A 21,123-nucleotide genomic window follows, 5' to 3' on the forward strand; every position below is an offset into this window, starting at 1 on the left:
ACTTTAATCAGTGCATTAAGAAATAGGCAGCTGGTGAGGTAATGCATAAATCTTTCCTTGCTGTATTTTCCAAACCACTTGCAAGTTAGTTCCAGATAAAGACTTAGTTTATGAGTCTGGTAGTCCAAATATACCATATTACTGTTTCTTTTTGGAACTGCTCTTTCAGTCTGAGTTCTTTCATGCCACTCATTAAAAGAGGTGATAGAAATTAAACTGGAGTGGGCCTGAAGTGTGTGCAGCATTCCTTTGTAATACTGCCCATTGACTCGGTTTCCACTGTTGTGAGTGTTCTATAGATGGATGTGCTATCTATGTATCGTGGGCCCACACTTGGGATAAATATTCAGTTGTAGCTATCACAAAAAGTGTTGTAGATCAGCCCAGTACTGATGTGATAAGCCATAAGTAAAACCATTTATGGTGAAATATGTATAAATTCCATCAAAACCACTGTGAAGAATTTCATATTTATGGTTTTCTTCTATTAGATATACAGTAAACATCCTAACATAAGAAGAATTGCTAACACTCTGAGACCCTAAGACGTTAACAATTTGACCTATTTTTCTGGCTTTTAAATATAGGAATCATAGACATAAAACATAGGAAGAGCATTGCCAGTTTTAGTCTTGTACCTGTAAAAGCTGGATGATTTCCATATTTGCATATAATGTACTTGACATTTTTGTACATGTTTTGACCATCTTGATTACTGTATGGTTCTGTGTGAAAAGAGATATTTGAGGAAAATGGCCATTTTTGCGATTTTGAGTCTTCCTATTCATGTTTCCGTTTATACGGGTCTTTCATATCTTTCAGATTGTATTTATAAAGTTTATCCAGAATAGTCAGCACCAAGTCATCAGTAGGTTCTCCATCTTCATTTGAATCAGTTGGGTACAAGACAGAGCTAGTACACCTATTGAACCTGAGTGCATTTGTCTCATAAGAGGTTCTATCACAGAAGAATTCTGAGAGCTGTAACTTCCCAACTCAAGGTAGAAGCTGGAGACAGTGTCATTTGGGGCATTATGTCTTCCTCATGAATAATTCTTGGATGTTCAATGCTCCTAGACTGGATGGTTCTAAAGTATATATTTATCATTGAATTTTGGATTTCTGTATCATTAAGGTCTGAGAATCCTGGCCAGTGCCAGGAGTATACCAAAAGCCAGCAAACTCAACCACCACTACCTCCCAGTACCATATTGTTCTGATTATTGTGGCTTTGTAAAAATATTTAAGATTAGGAAGTGTGAGTTCTCCCACTTCCTTCTTCTTTTTCAGGATGGCTTTTGCTATTTGGGGACCCTTACCTTTTGATATACATTTGTTAAATGACTTTTCCATTTCTGTAGTGATGGTTGTTGGAATTTTTATTAGGATTGCCTTGAATCTATAAAATGCTTTGGGTAGGATTGACATCTTAACAGTAATCCATGAACATGATATAACCTTCCATTTATTTAGGTCTTCTTTGATTTAGCAATGTTTTGAAGTTTTCTGTATATAAATTCTTTACATCTTTGGTTAGATTTATTCCTAGATATTTGATTCTTTTAGTCGCTAATATGAATGGATTTTTTTTCTTGATTTCTTCTTTTGATTGTTCATTGCTTGTGTATTGAAACACTGTTGATTTTTGGATGGTGATCTAGTGCTCCCCTGCCACTTTGCTGAATTTGTTTATTAGCTCAAGGAGCTTTGTTGTAGATGTGTCTGTATTATATTATAGGTTGATGTCTGCAAATAGGGAAAGTTGTAGATGTTTCTGTATTATATAGATAGGATGATGTTGTCTGCAAATAGGGAAGGTTTTACTTTTTGTCTTCCAATTTGGGTGCCTTTTATTTCATTTTCTTGCCTCTCAAAATGATCCCGATGAGTTTACACAAAGTTCTACAGAGGGCTAGGTTAAATAACAGGGAAAGCTTCTGGGTTTTTTTTTTTATTAATTAAAAAAATTAACTAACACAACATTTAGAAATCATTCCATTCTACATATATAATCAGTAATTCTTAATATCATCACATAGATGCATATTCATCATTTCTTAGTACATTTGCATCGATTTAGAAAAAGAAATAGAAAGACAACAGAAAAAGAAATAAAACGATAATAGAAAAAAATAAAAAATAAAAAATAATAAAAAAAAACCTATACCTCAGATGCAGCTTCATTCAGTGTTTTAACATAATTACATTACAATTAGGTAGTATTGTGCTGTCCATTTCTGAGGTTTTGTATCCAGTCTTGTTGCACAGTCTGTATCCCTTCAGCTCCAATTACCCATTATCTTACCCTATTTCTGTCTCCTGATGGTCTCTGTTACCAATGACATATTCCAAGTTTATTCTCTAATGTCGGTTCACATCAGTGGGACCATACAGTATTTGTCCTTTAGTTTTTGGCTAGTCTCACTCAGCATAATGTTCTCTAGGTCCATCCATGTTATTACATGCTTCATAAGTTTGTTCTGTCTTAAAGCTGCATAATATTCCATCTATGTATATACCACAGTTTGTTTAACCACTCGTCTGTTGATGGACATTTTGGCTGTTTCCATCTCTTTGCAATTGTAAATAACGCTGCTATAAACATTAGTGTGCAAATGTCCGTTTGTGTCTTTGCCATTAAGTCCTCTGAGTAGATACCTAGCAATGGTATTGCTGGGTCGTATGGCAGTTCTATATTCAGCTGTTTGAGGAACTGCCAAACTGCCTTCCACAGTGGTTGCACCCTTTGACATTCCCACCAACAGTGGATAAGTGTGCCTCTTTCTCCACATCCTCTCCAGCACTTGTCATTTTCTGTTTTGTTGATAATGGCCATTCTGGTGGGTGTGAGATGATATCTCATTGTGGTTTTGATTTGCATTTCTCTAATGGCCAGGGACATTGAGCATCTCTTCATGTGCCTTTTGGCCATTTGTATTTCCTCTTCTGAGAGGTGTCTGTTCAAGTCTTTTTCCCATTTTGTAATTAGATTGGCTGTCTTTTTGTTGTTGAGTTGAACAATCTCTTTATAAATTCTGGATATTAGACCTTTATCTGATATGTCGTTTCCAAATATTGTCTCCCATTGTGTAGGCTGTCTTTCTACTTTCTTGATGAAGTTCTTTGATGCACAAAGTGTTTAATTTTGAGGAGCTCCCATTTATTTATTTCTTTCTTCAGTGCTCTTGCTTTAGGTTTAAGGTCCATAAAACCGCCTCCAATTGTAAGATTCATAAGAAATCTCCCTACATTTTCCTCTAACTGTTTTATGGTCTTAGACCTAATGTTTAGATCTTTGATCCATTTTGAGTTAACTTTTGTATAGGGTGTGAGATACGGGTCCGCTTTCATTCTTTTACATATCGATATCCAGTTCTCTAGGCACCATTTATTGAAGAGACTGTTCTGTCCCAGGTGAGTTGGCTTGACTGCCTTATCAAAGATCAAATGTCCATAGATGAGAGGGTCTATATCTGAGCACTCTATTCGATTCCATTGGTCGATATATCTATCTTTATGCCAGTACCATGCTGTTTTGACCACTGTGACTTCATAATATGCCTTAAAGTTCGGCAGCATGAGACCTCCAGCTTCGTTTTTTTTCCCTGAAGATATTTTTAGCAATTCGGGGCACCCTACCCTTCCAAATAAATTTGCTTATTGGTTTTTCTATTTCTGAAAAATAAGTTGTTGGGATTTTGATTGGTATTGCATTGAATCTGTTTAGGTAGAATTGACATCTTAACTATATTTAGTCTTCCAATCCATGAACACGGTATGCCCTTCCATCTATTTAGGTCTTCTGTGATTTCTTTTAACAGTTTCTTGTATTTTTCTTTGTATAGGTCTTTTGTCTCTTTAGTTAAATTTATTCCTAGGTATTTTATTCTTTTAGTTGCAATTGTAAATGGAATTCGTTTCTTGATTTCCCCCTCAGCTTGTTCATTGCTAGTGTATAGAAACACTACAGATTTTGAATGTTGATCTTGTAACCTGCTACTTTGCTGTACTCATTTATTAGCTCTAGTAGTTTTGCCCTGGATTTTTTAGGGTTTTCAACGTATAGTATCATATCATCTGCAAACAGTGATAGTTTTACTTCTTCCTTTCCAATTTTGATGACTTGTATTTCTTTTGCTTGTCTAATTGCTCTGGCTAGAACCTCCAACATGATGTTGAATAACAGTGGTGATAATGGACATCCTTGTCTTCTTCCTGATCTTAGGGGGAAAGTTTTCAATTTTTCCCCATTGAGTATGATATTAGCTCTGGGTTTTTCATATATTCCCTCTATCATTTTAAGGAGGTTCCCTTGTATTCCTATCCTTTGAAGTGTTTTCAACAGGAAAGGATGTTGAATCTTGTCAAATGCCTTCTCTGCATCAATTGAGATGATCATGTGATTTTTCTGCTTTGATTTGTTGATATGGTGTATTACATTAATTGATTTTCTTATGTTGAACCATCCTTGCATACCTGGGATGAATCCTACTTGGTCATGATGTATAATTCTTTTAATGTGTTTCTGGATTCGATTTGCTAGAATTTTATTGAGGATTTTTGCATCTATATTCATTAGAGAGATTGGTCTGTAGTTTTCTTTTTTTGTAATATCTTTGCCTGGTTTTGGTATGAGGGTGATGTTGGCTTCATAGAATGAATTAGGTAGCTTTCCCTCCACTTCAATTTTTTGGAAGAGTTTGAGCAGGGTTGGTACTAATTCTTTCTGGAATGTTTGGTACAATTCACATGTGAAGCCGTCTGGTCCTGGACTTTTCTTTTTGGGAAGCTTTTGAAAGACTGCTTCAATTTCTTTACTTGTGATTGGTTTGTTGAGGTCATCTATTTCTTCTTGAGTCAAAGTTGGTTGTTCATGCCTTTCTAGGAACTTGTCCATTTCATCTACATTGTTGTATTTATTAGCGTAAAGTTGTTCATAGTATCCTGTTATTACCTCCTTTATTTCTGTGAGGTCAGTGGTTATGTCTCCTCTTCCATTTCTGATCTTATTTTTTTGCGTCCTCTCTCTTCTTCTTTTTGTCAGTCTTGCTAAGGGCCCATCAATTTTGTGGATTTTCTCATAGAACCATCTTCTGGTCTTATTGATTTTCTCTATTGTTTTCATGTTCTCAATTTCATTAATTTCTGCTCTAATCTTTGTTATTTCTTTCCTTTTGCTTGCTTTGGGGTTAGTTTGCTGTTCTTTCTCCAGTTCTTCCAAGTGGACAGTTAATTCCCGAATTTTTGCCCTTTCTTCTTTTCTGATATAGGCATTTAGGGCAATAAATTTCCCTCTTAGCACTGCCTTTGCTGCGTCCCATAGGTTTTGATATGTTGTGTTTTCATTTTCATTCGCCTCGAAGTATTTACTAATTTGTCTTGTAATTACTACCTTGATCCACTGGTTGTTTAAGAGTGTGTTGTTGAGCCTCCATATATTTGTGAATTTTCTGGCACTCTGCCTATTATTGATTTCCGACTTCATTCCTTTATGATTCGAGAAGGTGTTGTGTGTGATTTCAATCTTTTAAAATTTGTTGAGACTTGCTTTGTGACCCAGCATATGGTCTATCTTTGAGAATGATTCATGAGCACTTGAGAAAAAGGTGTATCCTGCTGCTTTGGGGTGTAATGACCTATAAATGTCTGTTAAGTCTAGCTCATTTAATGTAATATTCACATTCTCTGTTTCATTATTGATCCTCTGTCTAGATGTTCTGTCCATTGATTAGAGTGCCGAATTGAAGTCTCCAACTATTATGGTAGATGTGTCTATTTCCCTTTTCAGTGATTGCAGTGTATTCCTCACGTATTTTGAGGCATTCTGATTTGGTGCGTAAATATTTATGATTGTTATGTCTTCTTGTTTAATTGTTCCTTTTATTAGTAGATCGTATCCTTCTTTGTCTCTTTTAACTGTTTTACATTTGAAGTCTAATTTGTTGGATATTAGTATAGCTACTCCTGCTCTTTTCTGGTTGTTATTTGCATGAAATATCTTTTCCCAACCTTTCACTTTCACCCTATGTTTATCTTTGGTTCTAAGATGTGTTTCCTGTAGACAGCATATAGAAGGATCCTGTTTTTTAATGCATTCTGCCAGTCTGTGTCTTTTGATTGGGGAGTTCAGTCCATTAACATTTGGTGTTATTACTGTTTGGGTAATACTTTCTTCTACCATTTTGCCTTTTGTATTATATATATCATATCTGATTTTCCTTCTTTCTACACTCTTCTCCATACCTCTCTCTTCTGTCTTTTTGTATCTGACTCTAGTGCTCCCTTTAGTATTTCTAGCAGACGTGGTCTCTTGGTCAGAAATTCTCTCAGTGGCTTTTTGTCTGAAAGTGTTTTAATTTCTCCCTCATTTTTGAAGGACAGTTTTGCTGGATATAGAAGTCTTGGTTGGCAGTTTTTCCCTTTTAGTAATTTAAATATATCATCCCACTGTCTTCTTGCCTCCATGGTTTCTGCTGAGAAATCTACACACAGTCTTATTGGGTTTCCCTTGTATGTGGTGGATTGTTTTTCTCTTGCTGCTTTCAAGATCCTCTCTTTCTCTTTGACCTCTGACATTCTGACTAGTAAGTGTCTTGGAGAACGCCTATTTGGATCTATTCTCTTTGGGGTGCGCTGCACTTCTTGGATCTGTAATTTTAGGTCTTTCATAAGAGTTGGGAAGTTTTCAGTGATAATTTCTTCCATTAGTTTTTCTCCTCCTTTTCCCTTCTCTTCTCCTTCTGGGACACCCACAACACGTATATTTGTGCGCTTCATATTATCATTGAATTCTCTGAGCCCCTGCTCAAATTTTTCTATTCTTTTCCCTATAGTTTCTGTTTCTTTTTGGATTTCAGATGTTCCATCCTCCAGTTCACTAATTCTAACCTGTGTCTCTTTAAATCGACCATTGTAGGTTTCCATTGTTTTTTTCATGTCTTCTACTGTATCTTTCATTCCCATAAGTTCTGTGATTTATTTTTTCAGACTCTCCATTTCTTCTTTTTGTTCATCCCTTGCCTTCTTCATGTCCTCCCTCAATTTATTGATTTGGTTTTTGAGGAGGTTTTCCATTTCTGTTCGTATATTCAGAATTAGTTGTCTCAGCTCTTGTATCTCATTTGAACTATTGGTCTGTTCCTTTGACTGGGCCATATCTTCAGTTTTCCTCGTGTGATTTGTTATTTTGCTGGCATCTGGACATTTAATCAGATTTCCCTGAGTGTGAGACCCTGCAGGTTGAAAGAGTTTCCTGTGAAGTCTCTGGGCTCTGTTTTTTTTTTATCCTGCCCAGTATGTGGTGCTTGTCTGTCTGTGGGTCCCACCAGCAAAAGATGTTGTGGCTCCTTTATTAATGCCACTATTGGTGTTTGGTTGTACCCAGTCCCTGCCATTGTCGGAGACTCCCTTCTCTCCCTACGGGCAGCCGCCTGTTGGGGAGGAGCACCGGCTGCCGGCCGCCGCGGCTTGGGGAACTTGCTGATCCGAGACTCGCCGCCGCACAGGAAAGCCGCCTGTTGGGGAGGGACGCCGGTTGCTGGCTGCCATGGCTTAGGGAACTCTCTGATCTGAGACTTGCCGCCGGACTGGGAAGCCACCTGTTGGGAAGGGGCACTGGTCACCGCCCACCGCGGCTTGGGGAACTTGCTGATCCGAGACTCGCCACCAGACTGGGAAGCCGCCTGTGGGGTAGGGGCGCCGTCACCGACTGCCGTGGCTTGGGGAACTCGCTGATCCGAGACTCGTAGCCGGTCCGGGAAGCCGCCCGCGATAGAGGGGTGCTGGCCGCCGGCCGCTACGGCTTGGGGAACTTGCCTGTCCGATACTCTCAGCTGGTTCGGGAAGGAGGGAGGGAGGGGCACCAGCCGCCAGCTGCCGCGGCCCGGGGAAGTGCGCGTCGCTCGGGGAGCTCACCGCAGCGGAATCTTGCAATTGGTCCAGCCAGTCCAGACTGGGGTACGCTGTGTGTCTGGTCCCTGCCGTGGCCCCGGGAGCTGTTCTACACTGCTTCTGGTCACCTAGTAGTTGCTCTGGAGAAGGAACTAAGACGCGCGTACCTTACGAAGCCGCCATCTTCAGTGTCCGGAAAGCTTCTGTTTGATTTCTGTCATTTGTAGCATTTATTAACCTCAGAAGTGAACTTTCATGTGAATAGGGGTAGTAAATAGTACATCCATATTTCTTATTTTCTAATCTGTCTTTAAAGTCTTTTTTAAAGCATTTGCTATTTAAGTGAATATTTATTTTGGTGCCACCAACGTTTCTACGTTTCATCAACCTGTGCTTTGTTGCTTTTCTAAATTCCTTCAGAAAACTTGCTAAGGGTTGAATGGTAAAGGGCAGAATGGAGAAACCATTCCAGTCATTTAAAAAAGCCAGTTTCAAGTTTTTTTGATAGTGTATTTAGCTCACAGATGGCCTAATGAAATATTTAAGAGTTGGGCTCATCTTATTATTTAGGTACGGTAGATCCTAGATATTCATAGTATATCCAGTTGCTGCTACTAACGAATAATTTTATTCTTAATATTTATCAAGTATAGTGTCATAAAAATTTAAATGCATATGCAGTGGAAAATCAGTGGTTCTCAAATCTTAGGTTGCATGTCAGCCACTTGAAGGAGTTATAAAAACAGATTGCTGGGCCCTTTCCTCAGAGTTCTGATTCAGTAGGTCATATGGGGCCTAAAATTTGCATTTCAAACAAGTTGTTAGGTAATGCTCATCAAGGTATTAGTTTTGATCACACTTTGAAAACTACTGGAGTAGAGATGCAGTTGTTGGGGCATCCACTTCAATCTGCCTTGTGGGTATGTGTGTGCACACAAGCATTCATGCATGTTCCTCTGTGTTATTCCAGCACATGGCTTTGCATTCAGAAAGTGTTGAGTAAACTTTTAGTTTAAATTTTTGGAGTTAGATGGCACCATTCCCATGAGATCATTATGACAGGAGGATAAAACTCTGTCTTTAGTATGCAGGCATTTCTTTTTTCTACTTTGTTTCTTCAAATATAGTGTGAACAGGTTAAGCTAAGATAGTGGCTTTTAAAAAATTTTAATCTATTTTATTGAGATATAACAGAATAAAAGGTATTTATTTAAAACGTATTGCTCACCTGGGTTTTTTTTAAATGCAGTTTTATTGAGATATATTCACACACCATACAAACCATACATTGTGAAGTATATAATCACTGTCTCTCAGCTGGGTTTTGACAGATGTTTTCACCCATGTAATCCCTGTTATATAATCAAGCAAAAGCATATTTTCATCATTCCAGATAGTTTCCTTGTCCCCTTAGTAGACAGTTCCCATTCCTACCTCCATTCCCTGGCAACCTCTGGTTTGCTTCCTGTTATCTAATTTTGCCTTTTCTAGAATTTCATATATATTCATAATTTTATATAATGGAAATTATATGAATATATATTATATACATACAAATATGTTTTATATATATATATATATATATATATATATATATATACTGTTGTGTCTCATTTTTTTCCCTGTTAGCATAGTGGTTGAGATTCATTGGTGTTAATTTCTTTACCCATACTTTATCTTTATTGCTATGTAATATTCCATTTATGGTACATGCCTTGTGTAACAATTGAGGAAGCTTATAGATTTTATTCTTATTTTAGTGAATACTGTAGCTTGCTTTAAATCATTATAGTATTTTATGTAATGAAACTTCACTTCATTTTTAATATTCTAAAATGTAATTAATTGTAATTAATAGAACTGACTGTACATTCAGAAATTGTGGTGACTCTGAAATGTGATAGAGAAATCTGCACATCAATGAGCATTAATTTTTTAAAATAAGATTGGTTTTGCTGAATAGCATAAAATGAAAGGTATTTGGTGTTATTTTAAGTTTTAGTTTTTCTTTAAAATTTTGCCTGACCAGAATTTGAATCTATTGATATCAGTGAATTATTTTTCGACTGTTTGTTTAGCATGTTGTCTCTTTGCGCTGACCTAAGCTGGGTTTTCCCGATTTTCTTCCTAAATGAAACTAATGAGAAATATTTATTTTGACAGGCTTTTGGAAATGCAAAGACAGCTCATAATAATAATTCAAGTCGTTTTGGCAAGTTTATTCAAGTAAATTATCAGGAAACAGGCACTGTTCTTGGGTAAGTACGAGTTACTTTGGGCTTTGGGGTATCCTTACATTTTCTTAATTGCTCCATCATATGCCCTGGACTCTATTTGCTTTTCATTGAGTATAGAGTCATTGATGTAAATGTATTAAAAAATTTCCCTCATTTTTTTTTTATTCTCAAAAGTTCAACCTTAGAAAAGTTAAGAATAATGTGACATTCAGACACTCTTAACCAAGGTATACTAATTGTCGACAGTTTGCGTCATCTCTTTCTCTATGTTATGCATCATCCCTTTTCTTCTGAAAAAGATTTTTTTTTTTTTTGACCCGGCTAGCTCAGTTGGTAGAGCATGGTTCTGAAAAATTTTTAAGTAAATTGAACATATAGTACCCCTAATTGCTCTATTGCCTAAAAGCATCCTCATTCTCTTGTTTAACCGTAATACTGTTACTATTTTAATTTTATTACAACTATCTTTTTTATACAGTCATGGTCAGAATTCTGTGGTTGTGCCAACAATATTCTTTTTTTAAAAAAATATTTTAATTGACATATCTTCACACACATACAGTCCAAACATGGTGTACAATCAGTGGCTTACAGTATTATCACATAGTTGTGGTTTCATCGTTATGATCATCTTTTAGATTATTTGCATCACTCCAGAAAAAGAAGCAAAAAGAAAAAAGAAAAAATTCATACATCCCATACCCCTTATCCCTCCCTCTCATTGACCACTAGTATTTCTGTCTACCCAATTTATTTTACCCCTTATCCTGCAATTATTTATTTATTTTTACCCATAGTTTTTACTCAATTTTCCATACCCTGGATAAAAGGAACAGCAGACACAAAGTTTTCACAATCACATAGTCACATTGTAAAAGCTGTATTATATAATCATCTTTAAGAAACAAGGCTACTGGTACACAATTCTACAATTTCAAGTACTTCCCTCTAGCCACTCCTATACACCTTAAGCTAAAAAGGGATAGCCATATAATGTGTAAGAATAACCTTCAGAATACTCTCTCAACTCGGTTTGCAGTCTCTCAGCCACTGAAACTTTATTGAGTCTCATTTCTCTCTTTCCTCTTTTGGTCAAGAAGACTTTCTCAGTCCCATGATGCTGAGTCCTGGCTCATCCCAGGAGTTCTGTCCCACATTGCCAGGGAGATATACATGCCTGGGAGTCATGTCCTGCATAGTGGGGAGGGCAGGAAGTTCACCTGCTGGATTGGCTTAGAGAGAGAGAGGCCGCATATGAGCAACAAAAGAGGTTATTTGCAGCTGGGAGCGGGATGACTCTTAGGCATAATTTTAAGTAGACAGCCTATCCTTTGCAGGAATAAGTTTCATAGGGGTGAACCCCAAGATCAAGGGCTTGGCCTGTCCGTTTTGTTTTCCCCACCGCTTGTGAGAATTCAGAAATTCTGCAAATGTGTAAGTTGACTATTTCTTCCTTTCAGCAACGGGGTTTCAGGATCATATGGCAAACCCACCCCTAACCTCCTGTGAAACCACCACACTGCCCTCCAAGGGGCTGCACCTCTCAATTTCTTTAGTGAATAGGTACTTCATTATTCTTTAAGTGAATAGGTACTTATTTTTCTCAGCATTTTCTCTAGCCCTTTTTACTCTCTGTTAATTTTTAAACAGTTTGAGAGAGGGTCAAAACTGTATGAAGAGATATTCTCAGAGAAGTCTCAGTCTCATCCCTGTCTCTTCTACCTCATCCTCACCTACCACTTGTAGCTATTTTTAGTAAAATAAAAAAAGTAACATGTCCTTATTACATAAAAGGTAACATATTATATAGACTGTTTTACCCCTTGCCTTTTTTAAACATAAAAGAAAAGAAGGTCTGGAAATCACTCATATCCCTTGATTTTTTTAACAGTTGCATAATCCTCCATTGTATGGCTGTATCCAAATTTATTCGTTCCCTCTTCTATGGATGGATATTTCAGGTTTCCAAAATTTTGCTATTTCTAGTAATACTGCAATGAATAATCTTACATATGTTATTTTATATTTACAGTAGTGTATCTTTAGGATAAATCCCTAGCAAATGTGATAGCATTGTCAAAGGATAAATCCACATATAGTTTGTGTGCCACTGCACAATTTCCTACATAAGGGTTGTACCATTTTTCACTCCCATCAGCTATGTATGATAATGCTTTGCTTATAGTTTAGTCAACAGAGAATGTGTTGCTGAGCTTCTGATATTCTTTGCAAGTCTGATAAATGAGAAATGCCAGTTTTGTTTTCTTTTTATGAATGAAGCTGAGCATATTTTTTTCTTTTGATTTTGCCTTGTCCACCCTTCCTTCCATCCCTTCCTCCAGTTTTCTGGCATTTCTTCTGTGTTTATTTTTTTCATGTATTCTTCAGGACTAAACTTGTTTAGCTCCAGAAAAAAAAAACTTATTGGTATTTTTATTGGACTAATGTTAAACTTTTATATTTACTTGGGGATAATTGAGAACTTTGTGCTTTGTAGGAGTGTTTATATATTTTTGGTTGTGTTTATTACAGAGTATTTTATTTTAATTTTGTTGCCATTATAAATATGGTTTTCTCTTGCATTATATTTTCTAATTCCTTATTGTGTGTATATATGAAGGCTATTAATTTTTATTAATTTTATATTTTGTTAACTTACTCAATTATTTTATTGTTTGTATTAGTTTTATTATTGTTTGCCTTACATTTTGTAGGTATATTATCATATTGGCAAAAATCCATTATTTTGCTTCTTCTTTTTCAGTTCTTATATCTCTGATTATTTTCTATCTTGTCTGAATCCATACTCTCAAACCATTGGTAATATTGGTAGAGATAATGGGCATTCTTGCCTTTTTCTGACCTTAATGTCATTGCTTCTTTTTTTTTTTCCATTAAGTGAAATACTGGCTTTAGTGCATTTTTATCATGTTAAGCAATAAAACATCAATTTTTATTTTAAGTGTTTTTGCGATACTCAGGTTTTGAATTTTCTTTAAGGTCTTTTGGCATCTTTGGAGTTAATGATTTCATCATGAGTTCTGTTAATCGAAATTGTTTTGTTTTCCTCATATTAAAACATCTTTCATTGGGCCACGGTAGCTCAGCAGGTAAGAATGCTTGCCTGCCAAGCCCGAGGACCCGGGTTCGATTCCCGGTGCCTGCCCATGTAAAAAAAATAAAATAAATTAAAAACACCTTTCATTCCTTGGAAAAGAATCCCACTTGGTTAGTACAAGCATACTCACATAACACTTGCATTCTTAAATACATACATAGACAGATATATCTATATACACACATATAATTGGTTATTGTTTTTATTTGCTAGTTTATATGATTTTTGCATCTGTATATTGAGTGAGATTGTACTTTTTAATGCTGTTTTATTCAGGCTTAAGTCTCATTGTTTTGCTTCTGCACTTAAATTTTTTTTTATGGACCACAACTACTTGTTTTGTGCTCTTTCAAAAACAAGCGAAAAAAAGAGAAGGATAAATCCCTCTGAATGATAAGTTTCATTGCCCATAATTAGTACTTTTACTCATAAAACTGATGAAGTTAAATTGTCATGCTTCTCTTTCCTAATATTTATGATTGTGCTGTAGGAGCACTTAATAACAGATAAAATTGCATATATTATTTCATAATTCACAAAAAACCTATTGTATATATTCACTGATTCTTAGGACAATTTTGTGAGTTAGTAATAGCAAATGATCATTTTTCCATTTTTATGAATGAAATCCAAACTTTCCTATGTTAAGTGGCTACCTAAAAAAATTAAACTTTCCCATGAATGAAATTCAAACTCTCCTATATTAAGTGAATACCTAAAAAGGTTAAACAAATATCTTTGTCTTGATTAGTAGTGTTTTTACACAGTTTTAACTCTTTCATCTTTAATTTTATCATTCATTAAGCAAGCATTTATAGAGTTCATTTTGAGTACTGTGCTTTATGCTAAGTGTTGAGGATATAAAAAAGATGTAGACATATTCCCTTATTTTAAAGTTCTCATAGTCTTTCTTGGAAGACAGATATTTATAAAGCATACTTAGAGTATTAGAAAAGGGTAGTGTTGGAAGTATAAATGTGGAAGACTTCACAGAACAGAATGACTTTTTATGTTGGGTTTTAAAAATTTGCCAAGCAGAAAAAGTGGCAAAATACCTTATCAGCAAACGAATTGTCATTAGCAAATGAGTGGTACCATGACAAGAGCTTGGTGTACTTGACGAAATAAGTTCATTGACTGTAAAACATGGGGGTAGTGATCAGTTGTTATCAGATTATGAATAAATTTTTTTTTAAACTGTAGTAAACCTTTTACTCAGTTTTACCAACTAATATACTTTAACAGAAAGCCCTGTAGGCTTATTAATAGACCTCCTATTTGTGGAGGAAAAAAATTAAGACATTTCAGATATAACAGCAGCAACCACAACTAAAATATTTGTGGCACTTTATGAATTACAGAGTGCTTTACATTACATCCTTGGATCCTTACAACAACCCTGTGAGGTAGGTGTTATTGCCAGTTTACACTTGAGGTAACTGAGGCTCAGGTTTCTAGACCTTTAAAGAGATCACTGCAGATAGTAGAGATGTACCATAAAACCAAATCTTTTGACTCCAAATCTCATTAAAGGACATTTTTATTTTTTGGTGCAAAATTATGTCATACAATGTTAATGTTCTGCATCACAACTGATCCAATTTTCCAAAAGTGGATGCCTTTGAAAAGAAAAATTTAATTTACTTTATATGAAAATTCTTAACTTAAGTTAATAACTTATTAAAGTAGCTCTTCCATTTAAAAATTAGTTTAGTCAATACTACTGTGTTAGTTAGATTCAGTTGTCAACTTGGCCAGGTGAGCATACCTAGTTCTGTTGCTGTGGACACAAGCCAGTGGTACCTGAACCTCATCTGTTGCTAATTACATCTGCAGTCGGCTAGGAGGCGTGTCTGCTGCAATGAGTGACGTTTGACTTAATTGGCTGGTGCTTAAATGAGAGAGTACAATGTAGCACAGCCTAAGCAGCTTGGCATTCCTCATCTCAGCACTAGCAGCTCAGCCCAGGCCTTTGGAGATGCAGGAAGAAGTCACCCTGGGGAAAGTTGTTGGAACCCAGGGGCCAGGAGAGAAGACCAGCAGAGACCATCCTGTGCCTTCCACACAAGAAAGAACCTCAGTGGAAAGTTCGCTGCCTTTCCTCTGAAGAACTAACAAAATAAATCCCCTTTTATTAAAAGCCAATCTGTCTCTGGTGTGTTGCCTTCCGGCAGCTAGCAAGCTAGAACAACTACCATGACTTTAATCTCCATAAGAAGTATTAACAAACCGAAATTAAGGGCTCTCTTCTTGATTTAGGATCATAGGCAATCCTTTACACAAGAAGACATATGTAAGATCTTTGAGTCTGAATACTAATTCCAAAGTCCATCCTTCCTCAGTTTACTAGCAAATATACCAAGAAAAGAATGTCTGGCCTCTCCTCTGTTGGAGGAAAGCACCAGAACACAGGTTGTGAGCAGTCATGTTGTGTTAGAAATTAGCTCCTTCACAATTGAAAGAGGAGGGGAGGGAAGGCATCATATTAAATCGCTACTGAGTCTTGGATGCCCCAAACTAGCAGCATATTACATTTTATGTAAACTGATTTGTTAGCACTATTTTGATCAAAGCAGTTACAAGGCATCCTCTTGTGGCAGTAGTACCAAACAAATAGAGAAATATGGTCCCTACCCTAGGGCAGCTTGCTGCATTTTTATCAACAAGTTTTCTGTGGTCTATCAGTTCTAGAGCAGTGCTGATCACAAAACAACTACATTGAGCATGACATAAGTAAATAAAATGTAGGTAAACAGGCTACCGAGTAACGATTACATAGCATCCTCAAAGAGAATAATTACATAGTAAATAGGAATATAGAAGGTGTAAGAATACAAACAGTTTCCTGATTCAAGACACGGCATAGCATGGTTATAGAGCATGAAGAAACAACTAAAGATGAAAAATCAGTCTGGCATAGAACCAAGAGGAAAGATTGCTCTTTCTCAGTCACAGCTTTATATTGGTGGTGCACCTAAGAGGCACCATCACACCCACAGCAGCTCTTAACAAAAGTAATCATGGGGTGAACTTCCCGTATACTCAGAACCAGAAGAACCAACAGTCCACTCATTAGGAGTGTAGCCACATTATATACATATACATAGTCTAAGTAGTTTATACCAAGCTAAAAGAAAAAGAAAAGCAATACCAATTGTTTGCTGCCGCATAATTTAATGAAAAAATTAAATTGGTGAAAAAACAACCATGCAGTTGTACATTTGTGTTGCTTGTTTTCAAATTGCTATGAAATTTAGAAAATTACTTCCCCTTAACAAGGGGTTTTCAGAATCCAAATATCAAACTCTTCAAACTTCTAGCGTTTGAAGAGTTTATTAGACATATGCAGTTATATTCAATGAAGTTATAATGGAGCTACAAAATGGAAAATTAAAAATTCATATTGATAAAACAAATATATCTCAGAATAAATCAGGATTTTAGCTTAACATCTATACCTTCATCATTTTTAAATGCAGAAAGACCCATTAAATATGCAATAAAGGGCGGGCCGCGGTGGCTCAGCGGGCAAAGTGCTTGCCTGCTATGCCGGAGGACCTCGGTTCGATTCCCGGCCCCAGCCCATGTAACGAAAACGGAGAAACAAAAATACAATAAAACAAGAAAATGTTTAAAAAAGATGTTTCCCTTTCTTCCTCTCTTCCTTCCTTCTATCCTTCCTCCCTTCTCTCTGTCTTTCCTTTAAAAAAAAAAAAAAAAAAAAAAAAAATATGCAATAAGATTTAAAGTCCTATGCTAATTGCAGAGAATTTTATAGCCCACAGCATGATTTATAATTACATATCACCTTTCTTCCACAATGCTTACAATATTTCACTGTTATATTGTTATTAATACAAAGCAGAACGCTTCTTAAAATTAAGTTACCTTTTACTGTATGCAACAAAGACTCCCTTCCTGCACCAAGAAGTGACTGTTGAAATACTAGGTGGGGAATTTCTTTATCCAACATGGCACCAATGCGCTGACAGATTTGTAACAGATGATCAGAAGTCACATGCTTATTGGACAAGACCAATTCCTCATAGCTCCCAACCTAGCCTCTTTGGCAACAACTGACACTGCTCCAGCTCCTACATCAGCAACTGGACTGCCCTCTGACACAGGCCTGCCCATAGGTACGGGGCGATGAGGAAGTACAACTCCAGCTCGATGAGGGGTACTGGGCACGGTGCGGGTGACGTCTCCACCAAAGCCTATAGATCACACTGAGACCTGCCCAGGCCAGCATCCTCTCTAATTGAGGCTCACCGCTGCAGTTACTGCCGCCATCTGAGTAAAGTTTTAATGCCTATAATTCATCCTGTGTATGCTGGGGAACAGATTTTGAAAAGAAATTATGAAAAACATCAAACACTCAAAAGAGAGTAGTACTAGAAACTTCTCCTTACATTCAACAAGTACCAAATTTTGGAATATTTGCTTCATCTATTCCTTTTTTCTTTTCTCTACTCATTATTTTAATTTTTTTAACATGGACTTTTTTTTAATGATTTTTTTTTATTATCAAACCCAAACAACATATGTTTGAAACATGAACATTCTCAACATACAGATGTTCTGTGCATGGTGTATAATTAATGACTCACAGTATCAGTACTGATTATTTTAAAAGCAGTAGCAGAGAAGCCTGCAACATTGTGAATGAACCTGTGGGAAATTTGGTGAGGCAAAATAAGCCAGAAACAAAAGAGCAAATATTATATGGTCTCATTTAGAAAATACTTATAAGAAAACAGGGGCCTAGATTGTAAGCTCTTAATAGCAGTCACATTTTGTCCAGAGTAGTAACTGTTATTTCTGGATTTTGAGAGGCTCTTTATATATGTATAATCTAGTATTTAGAGATAAGGAGAAAGGTGATCAGGTCAGGATTAAGATAATTCAGAATACAGGGTTAAGGAAGATAGTGTCTATTATAATTTAGAACCTCATCTACTTCTTAGACCAAAGGAAGAAAAGCTTATTTTGTCCAGAACCTAAATTTTCTGTAGCATATAATCTAACTCAACCTGTTTGGATAGATCATTTAAACAACAGAAACACAGGGAGCCCAGCATAAAAATGAAGGCTTTTAATTCTATATAGCTTAATGTAATGCCTGAATACATCCCAGAGTATATTAAACAGATAATCAAAGATTTGGCAAAGTCCCTTAAAGGATAGAAGAAAAAATATGGAATTATTAAACTTTACTGCTGGGGAACCCCCTGGTACTGTGTCAAACATTGGGAACACCCAAATCAGTAGGCCAAGCCCTTGATCTTGAACCTTGCTCTTGTGAAGCTTATGTATGTAGTAGAGAAGCTAAGCTTCCCTGTAGGGATGAGAGTTACTTCCAGAGGACCTCTTTTGTTGCTCAGATGTGGCCTTTCCTTCTAAGCCTAATTCTGCAAATGAAATCATCGCCCTCCCCCTATGTAGGACATGATATCCAGGGGTGAAATTCTTCTTGGCTGTGTAGGAGATACGACTCCCAGGGATGAGCCTGGCCCTGGCACCATGGGATCAACAATGCTATCCTGACCAAAAGGGGAAACAGGTGTAAGAAAAAATTTATTAGTGGCTGAGAGAGTTCAAATAAAGTCGAGAGGCTACTCTGGAGGCCACTCTTGGGCAAACTTCATTTAGACATTTGCTACCTATCATAGCTTGCCAAACCCCAAGCAAAACCATTCTTGCCAATTCTAAGGAACACCTAGGATATTATATAAGATTCTATAAAGGTTCCATTTACTAGAATAACTTCCAGAAACCTACACCTCCAGATGGGTCCCTGGATCAGGTAAGTCCTGAAATGCAGAGGAACCAGCCTCTCCAGAACATCAACTAGTTCCATCTCCTATCCCATATTATTGACAGTTCTTTCAACATGAAAAGTTAGAATGGGCATAGCCTAAATTCCCCTGAAGAATCAAAGGTGATAGTAGAGTAATACAGAGATGGTAGGGTTTAGCAAATGAGTATGATTCCTCAATCATTATATTGATATTTCTTTCAGTTTCCAGTATCTTAGAGCAGCTAGAAGTAAAAACCTTAAATTGTGGAATTGTAACCCATAGCAAACTTTGAAATCTGTTCTAAAACTAATTGTTGTGATGTACTTTGACATTTATTGCTTCTTTAAATATATGTTATTTTTCACAAAAAAGAAAAAAAGTCGATTGTGATAAATGCACAGCTATATGATGATATTGTGAACTATTGATTGTACGCTTTGGATGATTACATGGTATATGAATATATAATATATATCAATAAAAATAATTTAAAAAAAACAATAGCACAGAGACACAGTGTCAATTCACCCCTACAAATTTCATTATAGGGAGAAAGTTCAAAGTAGGGGAATATCCTGTTAGATATATTTTATAGAATGATAGCTCTTATAGCACATGGATTAGAGGGTAGAAAAGAGAGATGGCTGGGAAGTGAGAACTAAAAGGATAAAAAAAAATTCACAGTTATAACTGAAGATATAAATATTCTTCTCTCAGTAGTCAAAAGAGCACTGAGAAAATCATCAAAGTTGTGGAAGAATTAAATGATTCTATCAATTATGTGGCTCTAATCAACATTTGTATATGTTGGTATAATTGAAAGATGGAGCCTTTGTCATTAAAGTAGACATAGGTTCAAATTTGCTTTTTACTTGCTGCATAGTCTTTTTTTTTTTTTTTTTTTGCATGGGCAGGCACCAGGAATCGAACCCAGTTGCTGCATAATCTTAATATCTTTGAGCATCCCAGTTTCTGCGCTTGTAAAATAGGGTCTGTAATAGCCACGCAGGGTGATTGTGAGAATTTAATATATTAGTTCATTTTGATTCCCTTTCTCTCACCTATTTTTTAAATAGATGAGAGCCAGTTTGAGTAGTTTAGAAGTGATAATAGTAGTTCAGAAGTGATGAATTTTAATTACTGGTGATAGTGGTGGCTATGGATTTGTAGAGCAGATATAGTTGCACTTCATTTTAATAAATTTTAATTTATTGGACTGAGATGGGACTAAAGCTTTTAAGTTTCATGTAAAACCCTTTTTTTTTCTCCATGAGTTTTTATCTGATTGCTGCAGTTTGGGTAAGAGATATTGAAGACCTTATGGGTATAGCATGGATAAAGAGAACTAATATTTCAGAGATGGAATTGCTATGTTTAGTGCCTTATTACTTTCAGCCTATTCTGACCATAGTATAATGACCTTTCTTGATCTAGTCTTACCTACCCACTTCATTCTCTAGCCATACTTAATTAATTGTTGATTCCTGAAGCTGGTATGTATCCTTCTACCTTCATGCCTTTGCATGAAAGCAGTTCTCTTTGTATTCTTCTAGTTAATTCTTCAGATTTCAGATTCATTTATTCAGTCACTTACCCACCAGATATATTTAATGAATTTTTACTCTAAATAGTGCTTACCATCTATTGGATCTTATTTTGGATGGAATCTCCAGTGTCTCTTGTAATGCATCCATTATATTTTGGTGATTATTCTATAATAAACCTTATTAACTCAGTACCATTGCTGCTAGTTTACCTGTCTTTTTCTTCTACTACTTTATAACCATCTTGACAACAGGTGGTTTATCACTTATTTCCATATTTACTGTTGCTAGCACAGCCCCTAAAATGCTTATTGAGTGAATCAGTAAGTAATGAATAAATAGATTTCAGGATGTGGCACTACCCTAAGTATATAAAGAAAGCAAAGTTTGTCTATCAGCCTTATTTAGTAGTCTGGCCAAAATATAGAGTGGAAGAATGTGTAGTGGTCTATGAGCCTGAAAAAAATATAGTGTCAATATCATAGAATGTCTTGTGTCCCATGCTTTGAACTTCTGATTTTAATTTGCTTTAT

The 21,123-nt window shown here is 36.2% G+C and overlaps 1 protein-coding gene and 1 pseudogene across 1 annotated transcript in view; one reads left to right on the forward strand and one right to left on the reverse strand.

The window, feature by feature from the left end:
* MYO9A (myosin IXA) overlaps nt 1–21,123 on the forward strand; it is a 401,408-nt gene that overhangs the window by 122,358 nt on the left and 257,927 nt on the right. Inside the window, exon 3 of the mRNA XM_077123892.1 lies at nt 10,054–10,148. Coding sequence (XP_076980007.1) covers nt 10,054–10,148 — 95 coding nt within the window. The remainder of the gene's footprint in view (nt 1–10,053; nt 10,149–21,123) is intronic.
* Nucleotides 16–7,548, reverse strand: LOC143652696 (glycoprotein endo-alpha-1,2-mannosidase-like; annotated as a pseudogene).

Source organism: Tamandua tetradactyla, chromosome 12 (assembly GCF_023851605.1).
Source record: "Tamandua tetradactyla isolate mTamTet1 chromosome 12, mTamTet1.pri, whole genome shotgun sequence".
NCBI classification, from domain to species: domain Eukaryota; kingdom Metazoa; phylum Chordata; class Mammalia; order Pilosa; family Myrmecophagidae; genus Tamandua; species Tamandua tetradactyla.